Source organism: Solanum stenotomum, chromosome 2, assembly GCF_019186545.1.
Source record: "Solanum stenotomum isolate F172 chromosome 2, ASM1918654v1, whole genome shotgun sequence".
Classification (NCBI taxonomy): Eukaryota; Viridiplantae; Streptophyta; class Magnoliopsida; order Solanales; family Solanaceae; genus Solanum; species Solanum stenotomum.
The window spans coordinates 71358319-71374696 of NC_064283.1; the positions used below are offsets into that span (position 1 = coordinate 71358319).

General features: G+C 33.6%; 2 protein-coding genes across 3 annotated transcripts in view; one reads left to right on the plus strand and one right to left on the minus strand.

The window, feature by feature from the left end:
- Positions 1–16378, minus strand: part of LOC125857233 (heavy metal-associated isoprenylated plant protein 20-like) — a 287045-nt gene that overhangs the window by 217817 nt on the left and 52850 nt on the right. The window lies entirely within an intron of this gene.
- LOC125857174 (putative 1-phosphatidylinositol-3-phosphate 5-kinase FAB1C) lies at positions 6838–15779 on the plus strand. The gene is made up of 11 exons (XM_049536853.1): positions 6838–7466; positions 8232–9014; positions 9094–9247; positions 9339–9683; positions 11197–11808; positions 11889–12220; positions 12352–12478; positions 12580–12744; positions 12879–14384; positions 14527–14793; positions 15293–15779. Exons 1-11 carry the CDS (start codon positions 6985–6987, stop codon positions 15545–15547), a joined length of 5028 nt encoding a protein of 1675 aa, XP_049392810.1. The 5' UTR covers positions 6838–6984; the 3' UTR covers positions 15548–15779.

Below are 16378 nucleotides of genomic sequence, written 5' to 3' on the forward strand. Positions count from 1 at the left end.
AAGAAGTTATAAATTGCCGGGAAAATACATAAAAAAAAATCCTGAACTTGACGCGAGAACTTACTTTAGTACTTAAACTACACAGGTGTTTATATACCTCCCTTAACATATTTGATGTGAATTATTTTCAACCCTCCGAACACTAGCCCAATTAAAGGCTGGGCATTGTTACACACACGCGCTTTCATTGGTCCACGTTGCTAAGGGTTTAAAAAATATCGTACCCGTTTTATATAATCCACCCGTTCCCAAAATACAACCCGACCCATTTCTAAACAAATATTCCTAAATCTCTAAGCCCGATTCTCTTTCTCTCAAATCTACAAGACCTAATCTCAAGATTTTTCTTTCGTTAGCGTGAGGTAATTGATCGCATTGTGTGCTACAATTTTGTTCAAGAAGTAACGACAATCTTGAAAAACTGATAAACAATCTGGAAAAACTGAAAAGTGAGGAAACAAAAATCAAAATAATAGATGAAGAATAAGTTTGAATCTTACATTTTGAAGAACAATAATTCCTTCAAAGATTCAACTTTTAGGTTTGAAGAGCTAAGATTTGAGAAAAATCAAGAAAAATATAATAAATTAGGTTACCATTTTTGGATGATTGGGTTGGTGAGGGAGAAGAGGTAATTAGGGTTCTTAAAAAGTGAAGATTGTTCAAATGGGTAATGGGTCGGATATTACCGTTGGAGGGGTAAATTTAATTTTAAAAAAATGTTAAAAGATGACTAACGCGCCGTTCTAAGCTGTAACAACACGCGCACAAGGCTGGTGTTCGGAGGGTTGAAAATAATTCACATCAAATATGTTAAGAAGGGTATATAAACACCCATATAATTTAAGTACTAACGTAAATTTTCGTGTCAAGTTCAGTGTTTTTTTTTTTTATGTATTTTTCCTTAAATTGCCTTCAAACTATTGACAATATTTTCAACCTAGGTGATGACTCATGAATCATGATGATTTATGGGAAACAATTAATTTAATAGTTTTAAAATGGGCTAGCTTTGGGTCATAAAAGTCTTCTCTCTTATCCTTCAATTTAATTTCCTTACATGTAAATGACACAAAATGGTGAAGAAATGATGTGTCACCTTTTTTTAAAAAATTATTTGAGAAAGACTTTTGTGGGGGGTGCAACTAAAAAGGCTAAAACCCTAAAAAGTTTAATTAAACTTGTCGATTTAGAATAATTTAAATTTACATCGAATCAAAAGAAGGTATTTGACTAATTTTATAAATTGATTAAATCAACTTATAAATATTATTTGTTTGTGTATTTTGGTAACGTGATTTAATATTTAACTAAGTTTATAAGCTAATTAAATTAACTTATAAATATGATTTGTTTGTGTATTTTTTGTCAAATACATTAATTGTTTATTAACATTTTCGATACAAACGTGTAACTTTTTATTTATAAAATTATTTTTAGAACTTCAGTGTAGCTTATCAACTATTTACAATTAGCTAATTTTAACAGATTCTAAATCTATCGGGGAGTAGGCCAACTGTTCTCTCTTTATTGTCATCAATAAAGACGTTCTCTAAAATTCAAGTTAATGACAGAGAAATCCAACAAACCTATCACATATCTCGATAAGTACCTAAAACAATTTCTTTAGCACTAAAAAAAAGCCCTTTAAGATCACATGAATAATATTGGAGACAAATTTGAGAATCTCTTGGGTGTTAATACAAGTAAACATGAAGAAGGAAACAAAAGAGATCCAATCCTTCAATTAATTGTGTAATAGAAACATTGGAAAAAATTGAGGAAATTTTTGTTAATTATTAATAATTCAAGAAAAAAGCCAAGAAGAAAAAGAGAGTAGTATTACAAAGGGGGTGCAAATTTAGGAAAAAGACAGACAAATACATGAGGCAATTTGGCAAAAAGCAAAACATAACTTGAAAATTGACACATGGATGTTGTCTTCTTAACAAACCTAAGCCCTAGGTTTAGTGATATCGATCTCAATTTATTTGTCTAATGTTAATTTGATATAAAATTTATAAAAATAATTTATTTGTATTTTATAATCTTAAATTAAAAATATATAAATATATTAAAATATTTTCAATCTTGTAATCTTAAATATATCAGATAAAAAGTTAACATTAAAAAATTACAAAATAAAAATAAAAAATAAATTAAGTGCAACAAATCTTTTTTTTGGGTTTTCTAGACAATATGGATCATATGGTATATTATTCAAGATTTTCTTGGAATTCTAATTCAATGGGTAGAATTATTATGTACTACCTCACTTTTGGTTCCATTTTCTCTCATCAAATTTATTTTTTATAATCACACAAATATTATAATATTATGACATTAGAATGAATTTTAAACGTCTTCATTTTTTAATTTTTTTTTTTTTGTGTATAATCAAATATAGTTTACAGAAATTAAAATAATAAGGATTATTTATTAAAGTAAGATGGAGATGGGAGATTATTCATTTTTCCTCAAAATCGAAGCAGCTATATTTCCTTCAGTTCTAGGCATTTCCAATAAGGGAAAAAGAGGGGTAGGTGTGGACGTTTGGTATTTGGTTCGGATTTTTTGAATTTTGAATTTGGTAATTGATAGTTAAAAGTAGATACTAATATCAAATTTTTAAAATTTTAGTTTGGTAATTCGGTAAACGGTAAATTAAACTTCTGTTTGAAACGGTATTTGGCAATACCGTATTGAAGTTATAGCCGATTGTATTACAAAGTTAATACTATTTCTCCATTCATTTTTTTTTGTGGAAACACGATATAATAGAAGATCAATAAGTAAGAAGACATAAAAAAAAACAAATAGATCTAGATTGTTCATGCTTATTCTCTAACTTTTTCTTTGGACTTGTACTAACGAGTAATCAATATGTTGATATATGACCTTCATTAAGTAAATAATTTGGTATTCGACAATACCAAATACCAAATGGTACTAATGTCTCATACCAAATCCAAACCCGAATACCATAATTCTAAAATTTTACTCTTGAATACCATACCAAATACCAAATTTTGAAATATTAAATTACTAATTTTTTTTACTCAATTCGATAATTTGATTTTCGATATTTTATAGGTAGCCTTAAAGAGGGCAAATAAACTGTTTGGACACAACATTCTAATGGGCTACTTTTTTTAGAGTAACTTCTAACTAGAGAAGTGTTGACGTAACTAATAAAATTATTATTATGTGATTGAAAAATCACATATCTGAGTGATAAAAATAGCTTTTTATAAATAATATAAAATAAAATTACTTATAATTCAACTCTTTTTTATATTTTACGTATAGCAAAAACATAATGCATCGAACTGTCAACTACTGTATTAGAGTTGTTGACGAACACTTTTTACATTCTTTTTCTTTTTTTGTTTGGTTATATGTGTTTTCATAAAATGTCAAGAAATAGGAAAAGACGTGAAAAGAGGAAAACAATGGAAAAAATTATGTAAATATGTAAATACTTTAATTTAGAGAAAATGACAAAAATGGTGCTTTATTTTTAAGCTGGGTTTCTACCCTAAAAATAATTGCTAGTATATGTTATATAATGGAATATTATTATAACAAGTCTGACTATATGTAAAGAGACAAAAGGCATTAATTATGTGAAAAACCAAATGCAAATCTTTCTAGAAAATTAGTTTTTAAAATTTAGTATTAATTAAAAATTAAACCAAAATCAAATAATATCTACATGACACATGTTTGTAACTTTGTGTGTATAGATATTCTTATTTAACTATGATACAATAAATTACTTAGTCATGTAACTCGGTCCGATTTAATATAAATATTTAATGTGAGTACGTTTTAACAATATCTGATACTATGAAAATAAAAAAGAAAATACCCGCCATTGGTTAGCCGATAGGTTCGAATAAAAAGTAATATGAGAAGAACATCCATTAAATTATTGAACATATATGTAGCATTTCTAATTAATATATCTTTTGTTCTAAAAAACTAAGGACGACAAAAAGTTATTGGAATAATTTAGAAAATAAAACTATATCAAGAATGATTTTTATACTATAAAAATGAATTTGTCATTTACCTCAAAAAATAATGTCAACTTCATACTTTTATTATATAAAATTTATCAACATGGGGATAACCATAAAATTCTTTTTTATAAACATTTGCACTTGTTCCTTTCGATGTTTTCTATTGCACTATGATATTTGTTTTGACTTTTGTTATCTGGAAATTAATTAGCAAAAATACACCGTTTAAACTCATAAGAATAGTTGAGTTGATATAGCATATGATATTCTAAAAGGGAGATTATTAATTGATTACCTTCATTGACGTCTTTCAATTAAGCTCAGTCACATCAGAGTACATAATTTTAATTTAACTCTTGTATAATTTATGAGGTATTATATAAAAGCAAATTTATCTAGTAAGCACTCAAAAAATAACAATAGTAAATTTTTTTAGAGGTTCTAAAAAAAGGATAAAATTTTAGTACTCCATTAAATTTTGTTTATTTAAAGAATCAAAACTATGAAAAAAATATGTTACTCGTGCAACACGCAAGCAAAGCGACATGGTGACAAAATTCCAACGTAATATTTGAAAAAAAAGCCAAAATTTCGAGATCGTTTGATACGTGAGATAAAGATAATAATTTAAAAATAATTTTATTTTATTTAACTTAAAATATTAGCTAATTTTATAATTGTTTAACTTTTTTAAATTAAAATAATAAAATTAAATATTTTATATAAAAAGCTCGAAAAAATATCCTTATCTATTTCGTTCCGCATACCAAATGATTCCTTACGACTTGCATACTGCAGCTGACATAATTCCATTCTCTGTTTCTGACCAATAGCAGCTCAAGAAATTCAATACTCTTTAAATAAGATTTAGAGGAATAAAATATTTAATATTATATATTATAATTTTAATAATAATAAATTCCAATGAGTGAGAAAAGAATATAGAACAGGTTGAGATGGAATTAAATAATCAAGAAAGAAGAATACTTAATTCTAGTCGTTGAGAATCTAATTAAATAATAAAAATATAATATTTTAGATATATTTTTAAATGACATAACTATTCTAATATGATATCAAAACAATTAGAGATTTTAAGATCGAATTTCATTGTTATATTTTTTTCCTGTGCTTGACCCATGAAAGAGAATCAACCTGCATATAAGAGTGTGCATCGAATCTCATTGTCTACTACTATAAAAACAATTTATATATGCTCGGCAATGAAAAAGATCAGATCGGCATATGAAAATGTGTCTTCTCTAACAACTTAAACTTTTAGCGATGTTCAGAATCAAAACTTACCACCATTCATTATCAAAAAGAATTTCACATGCTTAGCCCATGACTAAGAATTTCATGTACGTGTTGAGACTATAATTAAATAACAAAAAACGTGCTTTCTAAAAAGTGAAACTTTAAACAAAGTTAAGATCATAATTGAAGAATGCCTTATCTTTTAGATAATCCAAGCAAGTCATTAAGCTGTTGAATCCTCCTAATCGTTTCTTCATCTTTAAACTTATATTTCGAATTCAAGCCCTTCAAAATACGAAATCATTTTTATTAGAAAGATTTTTATCCAAATATAAAATTATCCAACACAAATGTAAAAACATCAATCTTAGACGAATATCAAACTCGAGGTGAGAAATCAAAAAACAAAGAAAGATCCAAAAAAGAGCACAGGTTTAACATTATTTAATATTATAGTAGCTTGATAATAAATTCCAATTGTAACCAATGAGTGAGAAAAGAATAGAGAACAGTTTGAGAAAATAGTTAAATAATGCTACATAAACCAAATAAATAAAAAAGAATATACAACAGGTTCAAAAAAGGGTGTCATTTTCTTGAACATAAACCTTAAGAAAGATAAAGTGGATAGTGATTGAAAGCAAAAGCTACATAGAAAAAGAGAGTTGTATTTTGTAATGAAATTTTTTTGTATATATGCATGTGGATTTTTTATTTAGCTAAGCTGCATGTTGATATACACACAAATACAAAAAAAGTGTATTTTAATGGATTATTATTTTAATGTTAGTTTGAGAAGTGAAAAATGAAATTGAAAGCAAAAGCCATGCTAGGGAAAATGGGAAAGAGAGATAAAATATTGTTCTTGTTGAAGAAGCAGAAGCAGCAGATTATGGTTATAATGTACATGGAGATTAGAGCCACTAGAAAAGGGAAAAATTTCACTTCTATACTCTTCCTTTTTCTCCTTTTTATTTTTGCACTCTTTGTTCTTTAAAACCATTTATAATCCATCAAAGATTGGAACTTTAATCTTTTTTGTGTTTTCTTGATCTGGATTCTTTTGTTTTGACACTTTTCTGCTTGTGGGGTTCTTGTTTTTTGGGGTTTTGGTTAGTTTAACTAGTTTATTTGGGTACCAAGCTCTGGATTTTGTGTTTCTTGACACTTTTCTGTTGGTGGGGTTCTTGTTTTTTGGGATTTTGGTAAGTATAACTAGTTTATATGGGTACCTAGCTCTGGATTTTGTGTTTCTTGTAATGAAAAATTGGATCTTGGGAACTATTGTTGATGATTCTGGGATTGGTTGAGCTTATGTGTTTAGGTTTGAATATCTATAGATTGGTCAAAAGCACTTTAATTGCACTCCTTATTTGTTTTCAAGATTTTATACTTCCAGGTCATGTCATTGGTGTACATACCATACTTGGTGTCACTCTAAATTACTGTAATCTGTTTTCTCCCTTTCCAATATATAGTGATTTCTGGGGGAAATTTTTTTTCACATACATTCTTTAAAGAAAAAAGATTATATACTTTATGTAAATTGCAGCAAAGAAAAAAAAACCCCATTTTTTGTTGTGGGGTTTGATAGCTTCCATTGTGTTTAGATACAGATTAGGAGAAAAAGTTATGAACTTTGATAAATTGAGGCAGAATTGTGTTGTCATTCTTGGTGGGGTTTACTCATTACTTCCAGTCTATGGGAGTATCTGAAAGTTCAATTTTTTATTTGATTGAGAAAGTCAAATCTTGGATTTCGTGGGGAACGAGTGGATTAAACATGGATGTTGACAGTGGAAAAACCTGTTGGGAATGCAAGATGAGGTTTACTGATTCTTGCAACAAGTACAATTGCCAAATTTGCAATGGAGTTTTCTGTGGTGATTGTTGTACGTACAGTAATGGATGTTTGGATGTTGTTGCATCTGGATCAGAAGGGGAAGTGGTTGATATAAAATCTTGCAAGTTTTGTTCTGAGTTAAGGACTTGGAATAATGGTGTTGGGAAATATAGACACAAAACTTATCCTTTTGAGTCTCCTAGAGAAAGCACAGAATCAACATCACCAAATTTCAATAGTGACAGATTTGATGGCTATTCTTCACATACACCAGTTAAGAGTAGTTTTACAACCTTTTCAAGTCATCCGTCTCAGATGTCTCTACGTCACTCGCCAAGCAGGTACTGAGCAAGGGTATCATATTGTAGTTTTTGTATTAACTTTGTTACCAATGTGATGTGCTTTTGAAATCTGTTAATATTGGATGGAAGAACATATATCCTGCATAATCATTAAATTATCTTATTGTTGATTTAGTTTTTTCGGCCTCTGACATTGTTTGTACTAGAGATTGGAACTTTTATGTTTTCTCAAGATTTGTTTTGGATTAGTACCCAGAGATGTTTTATCTTGAAGTAGCAGATGATGCAAATATGAGATGATGTGTCATATCTATGTTCTCTTCTAGGATATTCAACTTATAATCCTTTTGCTCATTTACCTATATGTGAATTGAACAGTACTCACATTTGTTTCAGTTTAGTGTGGAGTCCAATCAAACTATTCTTGTAGTTTCTTGTTCTTCGGTTTTGGTTATCAGCTGTGTTTTTTGTTCTTTGATTATCACATTATTTTATTGTCATTATTGTTCTTTCCTCTGCGTGTTGTTTACTGCTCTCCATTTCACATTGTTTCGTTGTTGTTATTTCTCTCATTTTTCTATTCCCTTTTTCAAACTGCTTGGAAATGCTTTATGTAAGCTGATGGTCTATAGGAAACAACCTCTCTATCTCTACGAGGTAGGGGTAAGGTCTGTATACACTCTACCCTCCCCAGACCCCACTTGTGGATTACACTTGGTATGTTGTTGTAAGCTGCATTTGGGACACAGAGACTGTTAGTCTTGTTGGTAATAAAATTTGCTACTCTTTTGCTAATAATTTCAGGAGTGATGAAGACGAAGGAGGGGATTCAACAAGCCAATTTTTTAGTCCATCAAGTAGCTATTTTCATGATACTTCAGATATAGATTCGAGTAGTGTTAGTACTAGACATGAATTTTACAGTTTAAGGTCAGCTGGATCAAGTCCATCGGACAGCCCCTCTAGGATTCATTTTACTTCCAATAGAGTTGGGCATTCTGTACAGCAAGATCAAAGTGAGATCCCAAGGTCTCAGAATAATGGTCCCTTTGATCAACAAGCCTTGTATGTTTTAAAAAGGTTTGAGAAAGGGACGAAGGATCCAGAGACTGCTGATGCCAGTGTTGAAAATTTGTCTGTGTATCACAACCAGTTAGAGAAGCAGCAAAAGCCGTTCGATCTTAGAAATAGTGATCTCATATGGTTTCCTCCTCCACTTGATGAAGATGATGAAGATGAAAATAATTTCTTCACATATGATGATGAGGATGATGAAATTGGAGAATCGGCTACAATATTTTCTTCAAGTGCAAGCCTTACCACCATGGATAAAGAGCATGTGGATCACAAGGAACCTATGAAAGCTGCTGTACAGGGCCATTTCAGGGCTCTTGTCTTACAGTTATTGCAAGGTGAAGGAGTAGAGTCGGGGAAAGAAAGCGGTTCTGATGACTGGGTTGACATAGTTACATCACTAGCATGGCAAGCTGCGAATTTTGTGAAGCCAGATACTAGTGAAGGAAGCAGCATGGATCCTGGTTATTATGTAAAGGTGAAATGTGTAGCTTCTGGAAGTCCAAGGGAGAGGTAATTAGTCTTTTCTTTAAACATTTGCGTCTTACGCTTGGTTAGTCATGTCTCATCATTCAGTTTTGTTTCAATGCAGCACCCTTGTTAAAGGAGTAGTCTGTACGAAGAATATTAAACACAAGCGAATGAATTCACACTGCAAAAATGCTAGATTGCTTCTGTTAGGAGGAGCACTTGAGTACCAAAAAGTTCCCAATCAATTGGCCTCTTTTAACACATTATTGCAACAGGTATTTGGTAGATTTGTCTATCTTTCTATGATTTGAGAATTTGAGATAAGAGTAATTAGGGACAAGTTTATGAGTTCTATTATTCTAACAGGAAAGGGAGCATCTGAAGATGATTGTTTCAAAAATTGAGGCCCACCATCCTAATGTGCTACTTGTGGAGAAAAGTGTATCTTCTCATGCTCAGGAGTATCTACTGGAAAAAGAGATCTCTTTGGTGTTAAATGTTAAGCGGCCACTGCTGGAACGGATAGCCAGGTGCACTGGTGCTCTTATAACCCCGTCCATCGATAACATAGCCATGGCTAGATTGGGATATTGTGAGCTCTTTCATTTAGAAAAAGTTTCTGAAGAGCATGAACCTTCAAACCAGTTCAACAAGAAGCCATCAAAGACTTTGATGTTTTTTGATGGTTGTCCCAGGCGTTTAGGTTGCACGGTAATTTTGTCTGCCTCAGACTTCAAAAATTATTTTTTCTTCTGCTAAAACTTTTAAATGTTTGAGCTCTAATTAAGACTTATATCATGCATATTTCATAAGTACATTGGATTCAAAAAGTACGTTGTGCTAAAATTGTGAAACTCTCTATGGCTTAGTTCTTTGATATTCTCTTATTTATAGCCTATGTCTACTATTTATGCAGAACACCCTCGCCCACTCTTACACTCTTAGTAAGAAACAGAACAAAGGCCGGACTGGTTGTTCTGCTGGTCTTCTCTTCCCATGAATGGATAAATTTCAAATGTCACCTGCTTGTTATGTAATTTATTTGGAAGTGTTTTAGACCAGTCTCTGAGCGTGACATGTCCACTTCTTTCCACACTTTTGAATCCACAATATATAATACTACTATGATTATAGTTGTGCTTACAATTCATAAATGATTTGAATTCACTGACAAACTTTTATGCCCTGGACACCTTAATGTTAATTCGGCGGTTTCATGTTCCCAATAGCTATAATAACCAACATTCACGAAATGATTATTCATGTAGTGTCATTTGGGGAATCTTAATGATGTAAGTGAAAAGGATCAGTGGTCTTACTATTCACGGCAAACCTTGACATATTGTGCGAAGCTATATCATGGAAAGTAAGTGTTTTCTCGAAGGGAAGACAATTTTTTTCCTCGGGAGCAATGGGAGGGAAAAGAGAAGACAGTATAAGCCAAAGAAAACCATAGAGTGAAATTGATCGGTTCTTGTACACTCATGTTTGTCCAGTGTAAGCTAGCAATGCAATCCAAGTGATTCACTAGAGCAAATCATCTGCTCTCATCTTTCTGTTTGACCTGTGAGTACTTCTGTACAAAACAGACCTACATCATATCTACTCGAAAAATACCTATACTTTATAATATCACCTCTCTCTTTTAGTTTTAGACTCCCTTGCCTCTATAGTCTACACAATCTTTACTATTATTAATCATTTGTCTTAAATAAAATACTTATGTTAGGCTGTGTCTGATGACTTCTTCCGTGTCACTGAACATTCTCAATTCCAAGTAGTGGACATTTTACAAGAACTTTGTGAAATAGAAGTGGTCACTTATAACGTACACCATCTGCCATAGCGGATTATCACTCTAGTAAAATTTTGTAGGTTGCTTATGCTTTGATCAGCTGTAGCTAATCATCAGGTACCAGTCTAAAATGCTGTATTGATTCTGAAAATGCTTAATTAACTTTCATCTTGTTCTTTAGTCACTGAATTGATCCCTACAATGGTCTTGAGTTTCCATAAATGGTTATGTGAGTTAAAAAAATATTAACTAAGGAAAAAGAAGATCTTAAGACTGCATTGTCATAAAAGATCAGCAGTTATATCTTAGTTTAAATAGCAAGAGGTTGAATTTGTAAACCGATATTGCTGCAGTTATATCTTAGTTTAAATATCAAGAGGTTGAATTTGTAAACCGATGTTAGTTATCCTTTCATTTGACATTTTGTAGGTCTTGCTGAGAGGTCTGTGTTGTGAAGAGCTCAAGAAGGTGAAGAATGTCTTCCAGTATGCCGTCTTTGCGGCATATCATCTGTCCCTTGAGACATCATTCCTTGCGGATGAGGGTGCTAGTCTACCTAAAGTTTCCGTTGCCATACCAGAGATGACATCTGCAGATAATGCTATTTCAGTGATTTCTCATACTGCTTCCCCGGCAAGACACCATAGAGTTGGTAATGGCCCACATAACCATGTACGATCTGCCAGCTGCAATGCGGACGTTGGGTTACCAGTATCGTTGGTGAAGCATCATTACCCTCCTTTTAAAGATCCAACCATCCTAGATGATACCATTGAAGGATCACGAGTAACTTTAGGTCAAGGGGAGTTTCAACCAAGAGAATCGCTAGATCCGTCAAAGCTTGAGATATCAGATGAATTTGAACCCTCTAGTGAATCATATTCAGCTGCTGACAGTCGTCAAAGCATACTAGTATCATTTTCAAGTCGATGTATTCTAAATGGAAGTGTATGTGAACGTTCTCGGCTTCTTCGCATAAAGTTTTATGGATCTTTTGACAAGCCACTCGGGCGATTTCTTCTGGATGATCTTTTTGGTCAGGTAAAAGTTTACATAAGTCATCTTGTTATCTCCAATTTTAGTACTTTCGAGCTATTTATGTATGGCACTTCATGTTCCAGATACCTTCCTGTCAATCATGCAAGGAGCCAGCTGAGGACCATGTCATTTGTTATACACACCAGCAAGGGAACCTTACTATACATGTTAGACGGCAACCCTCAGTGAAGCTGCCTGGTGAGTGGGACAACAAGATATGGATGTGGCATCGATGCCTCAAGTGTGCCCATATAGAAGGAGTCCCACCAGCAACTCACAGAGTAGTAATGTCAGATGCTGCTTGGGGACTCTCATTTGGCAAGTTCTTGGATCTTAGTTTTTCAAACAATGCAACTGCCAACCGTGTTGCTAGATGTGGTCATTCTCTCCAACGGGACTGCCTCCGGTTTTATGGGTGCGTACATCGTAATATACCTTAACAATGTAGTTTGTCGTCTGCCAGTAATGTGCAATCACTCTGATCATTCAATTGTTGGATTTGCAGCTGCTATTTAGAGAATAAAATTTCCCCATTTGCCTTTACAGGTGTGGAAGTATGATTGCATTCTTCCGCTATTCTCCTATTGATATTCTGTCAGTTTGTCTACCTCCATCAACTCTTATGTTCAGTAGCTATGAAGAGCAGGATTGGTTACGGAAAGAAACAGATGAGGTGCAATGATGCTGCATGTTTGGGATTTTTCTGGTCGTCTTTTTTATTTTTAGTTTTAGCTTCCAATAGCTCTTATTAATACTATACTATGCTTCCTGTAGCTATTGTGCAAAGCCAAAGCCTTGTATGCAGAGATATCCAGTGCTTTTCGCAGGATTGAAGAGAAAAGATCCTCTTTAGAACATGATCTATCTGATAAACCTGAGCTGGATGACTGCATCATGGAGTTAAAAGACTTGCTTATGAAAGAAAAGAGCGATTACCATGTAAGCACCAATTAGAGATTGATGTATAATACTTCTGCATGTTCCTTTTCATGGCAAATTATATGTATTCAAGTGTGTAGGATAAATGTACTCTTCTTCCTTATATTTGCTGCTTCTGTTTGTTTCTACAACAGGACTTGCTTCAAACTGCTGATGCAGAAACTTCAGAACGAGGGCAGGCAGTGGTTGACATTCTTGAACTAAATCGTTTGAGGCATTCCCTTGTGATTGCTTCACATGTTTGGGATCGTCGTCTTTTATCTGTGGAATCTCTCTTCCAAGAGACCTCTGGTTCAGAGTATACTGGATCTTGTAGTGAGCTGATAGATTGGAGAAATGACCCTCTCGAGCATGCCTATGAAGAGACCGAACCTATATTCTCAAACTTAGATGAATATCGTCAGAAACCTTTTCAGTCTGAACAGGAGGAGACTCATGGGTCACCTTGTGGGCTGGAAGAGTCCATGTTTACCTCATGTGAGTTCGAGAAAACGCAGGACATGCATATGGAAGGAGAAAATGCAGTTAATGGAACACCCTTGGAACGAGCTCCTTCAGCTGGTTCTGTTCTTTCTGATCAGATAGATTCTGCTTGGACTGGTACTGACCGATCTCCCAAAAAAGCTCTGTTAAATATAACATTAAAACGAAATGGATCTGAAGCTGCTCCTTTCAGACAACTGAGTCAACTTGATTATCCTCCTATTGCAAGGGTAAAATCACCAGCACGAGTTAAATCCTTCGACTCTGCACTGAGACTTCAAGAAAGAATCAAGAATGGATTGCCGCCTTCTTCACTGCATTTATCAGCAATTAGATCTTTTCATGCTTCTGGAGACTATAGAAATATGATCAGAGACCCTGTTATCAGTGTTCAGAGAACTTATTCTCTAATGTCACCTAATGAGGCTCAGAAGTTTAATCTCCTAATGAATTCATCACCCTCGTTTATTTCTTATGCATCTCTTATACATGATGGACCCAGATTAATGGTTCCACACAATGGATTCAATGACATTGTAATAGCTGTTTATGACAATGAACCTACTAGCATAATATCGTATGCTCTTATTTCCAAGGAGTATAAAGAACGGGTGACTGATAAGCCAAATGTGGCTGAAAGGGGTTGGAACACGAATGGCCTCAGGAAGGAGAATGGAGTGGCCTCTAATGTTTCAAGATGGCAGTCTTTTGGCTCTCTAGACATGGATTATATCCATCATGGAAGCCATGGTTCTGAAGATGCTTCCAGTACAATTAGTTCTATCTTTGCAGATTCCAAGACCTCCCCTCACTTAAGGATCTCTTTTGAGGACGAATCTTCAAATGCTGGCGGAAAGGTGAAGTTTTCTGTCACTTGTTACTTTGCTAAGCAGTTTGATGCTCTCAGGAAGAGATACTGTCCTGATGAACTGGACTTTATACGGTCTTTAAGCCGTTGTAAGAGATGGAGCGCTCAAGGAGGAAAGAGCAATGCTTATTTTGCTAAGTCATTGGATGAAAGATTCATAATAAAACAAGTTCAAAAAACTGAGTTAGAATCTTTTGAAGAATTTGGACCCAACTACTTCAAATATCTAACAGATTCTGTTAGCTCAAGAAGTCCAACTTGCCTTGCTAAAGTTCTAGGAATATATCAGGTTGGACTCCCTTTTTCTCTTTCTCTCTTTGTGTCTGTGCTATGCAGGCATGGTTTGGTGGTGAATAGAAATACTTCTCCTTTCATTTTGATAATGTTAAACTTGTGCAGAATCTTATTTTAATTTATGCTGCATATACTAGGTTTCGGTCAAACATATGACAGGAGGCAGGGAAACGAAAATGGACTTGATTGTGATGGAGAATCTCTTTTTTGGAAGAACAATATCTAAGGTCTATGATCTTAAGGGGTCTCTAAGGTCCCGTTACAATGCAGACATAACTGGGGAAAACAGTGTGTTGTTGGACATGAATCTTTTAGAAACATTGCGTACCAAACCTATATTTCTTGGAAGCAAAGCAAAAAGAAGTCTGGAGAGAGCTATTTGGAATGATACATCCTTTTTAGCGGTAACTGCTCCGCTTCCAACTTTGAATCTTCAAGATTTCTTATATTATATTAAAGCAACTACTATTGTGCGTCAGTCCCAATCAAGTTCGGGTTGGGTATATGAATCTTCATTGATCAAGTTTCTCCATTAAATTCATCTTAAGCCATCATTATACAAAATTTTCTCTATATCTCCTACTGGCATAATAACCTCTAATAGGCTAAAAAACTCCTAGAACTTAGAAGCATAGTATCCTAAATACTATGTAAGAAATGTGATTATGGGGAGGGCACACTAGTCTCCTTTGGTTTTGTGAGAACTTTATCAACGAATACTTTAGGTTGGCACTCTACTATATGGCAAAACGTTTGTTGGAGTGAAAGGCGCTAAACTGATTGAAAATGTTCTCTTAGCTGGTTTACATTTGTTTATTAGTGCTCCATAGAGTTGAGTCGCCTCTTTCTCTTCTTTATGCTTATAGTTTGAGTGATGACTAATGGAGTTTCTCTTCTTGGCAGTCGGTTGATGTGATGGATTACTCTTTGCTAGTTGGGGTGGACGAAGAGCGCAAGGAGCTAGTCTTAGGGATCATTGATTTTATGAGACAATATACTTGGGACAAGCACTTGGAGACATGGGTTAAGGCATCCGGCATACTTGGTGGACCAAAGAATGCATTACCAACTATTGTTTCTCCGATACAATACAAGAAAAGATTCAGAAAGGCAATGACAAGCTATTTTCTCACCCTGCCTGATCAATGGTCATCTTGAAACATCTTAAATTCATTACAAGAACTTTATATCAATAAGCAAAACCAAAATGGCATTTGCAAAGAACAGCAGGAAGGAAAGTTGATAAATTCCAGTTGGTCCATTATGTTCTTTTTTTAGTGTAGGATAGGAATAGTCCTTACTGGTATCTTGTACATTGAGAAATCTGGCAAAATGTATTATCATTTACAGACTTCATCTAGAAAATTGATCTCTTTTAGCAAACTACTTCCCATTCTTTGCAACTTTCTTTTGATATTGCTGTTATTAGACATTTTATTATCAATGTTAACATTGTGCATTGCTTAAATGACCTACTCGGGCAGGGTCATCTAGTCGTGGCTTGAAGCGGTGAGGGATGTTTTTTCCTTCCACTTTCGTGTTTGGGTTTGAGTCAAGTCGAGTGAAGAACTACCATAAAGAGCAAGTTGGTTAAGTATATTGTGGAGATTTTCTTCCTTCTACTTTTGTGTTTGGGTTTGAGTCGAGTCGAAAGAAGAATCACCATAGTTGGTCAAGTATATCGCGGAGATTTTCTTCCTTCTACTTTTGTGTTTGGGTTTGAGTCAAGTTGAGTGAAAAACTACCATAAAGAGCAAGTTGGTTAGGTATATCGTGGAGATTTTCTGATTTTCTTTCTTCTACTTTTGTGTTCGGGTTTGAGTCAAGTCGAGTGAAGAACAAATCATAAAGAGCAAGTTAGTTAAGTGCAATATACATTTGTTAAATCAGCATCCAACTCAACTACACAATTCTCTTCTTGCTTGAAATGTACCTAATTTATTAGAAAAGCGACTAGTCACTTAAAAAATGAGCTCAACGGTGTTGAGG

Bases quoted from the DNA above. Each gene is read 5' to 3' on its own strand.
- LOC125857174 (XM_049536853.1), top strand. From the start codon at position 6,985: ATGGGAGTATCTGAAAGTTCAATTTTTTATTTGATTGAGAAAGTCAAA. The intron at 11,809-11,888 runs GTAAAAGTTTAC...TTCATGTTCCAG, and splicing joins TGGATGATCTTTTTGGTCAG to ATACCTTCCTGTCAATCATG. The intron at 12,221-12,351 runs GTGCGTACATCG...TTGCCTTTACAG, and splicing joins GACTGCCTCCGGTTTTATGG to GTGTGGAAGTATGATTGCAT.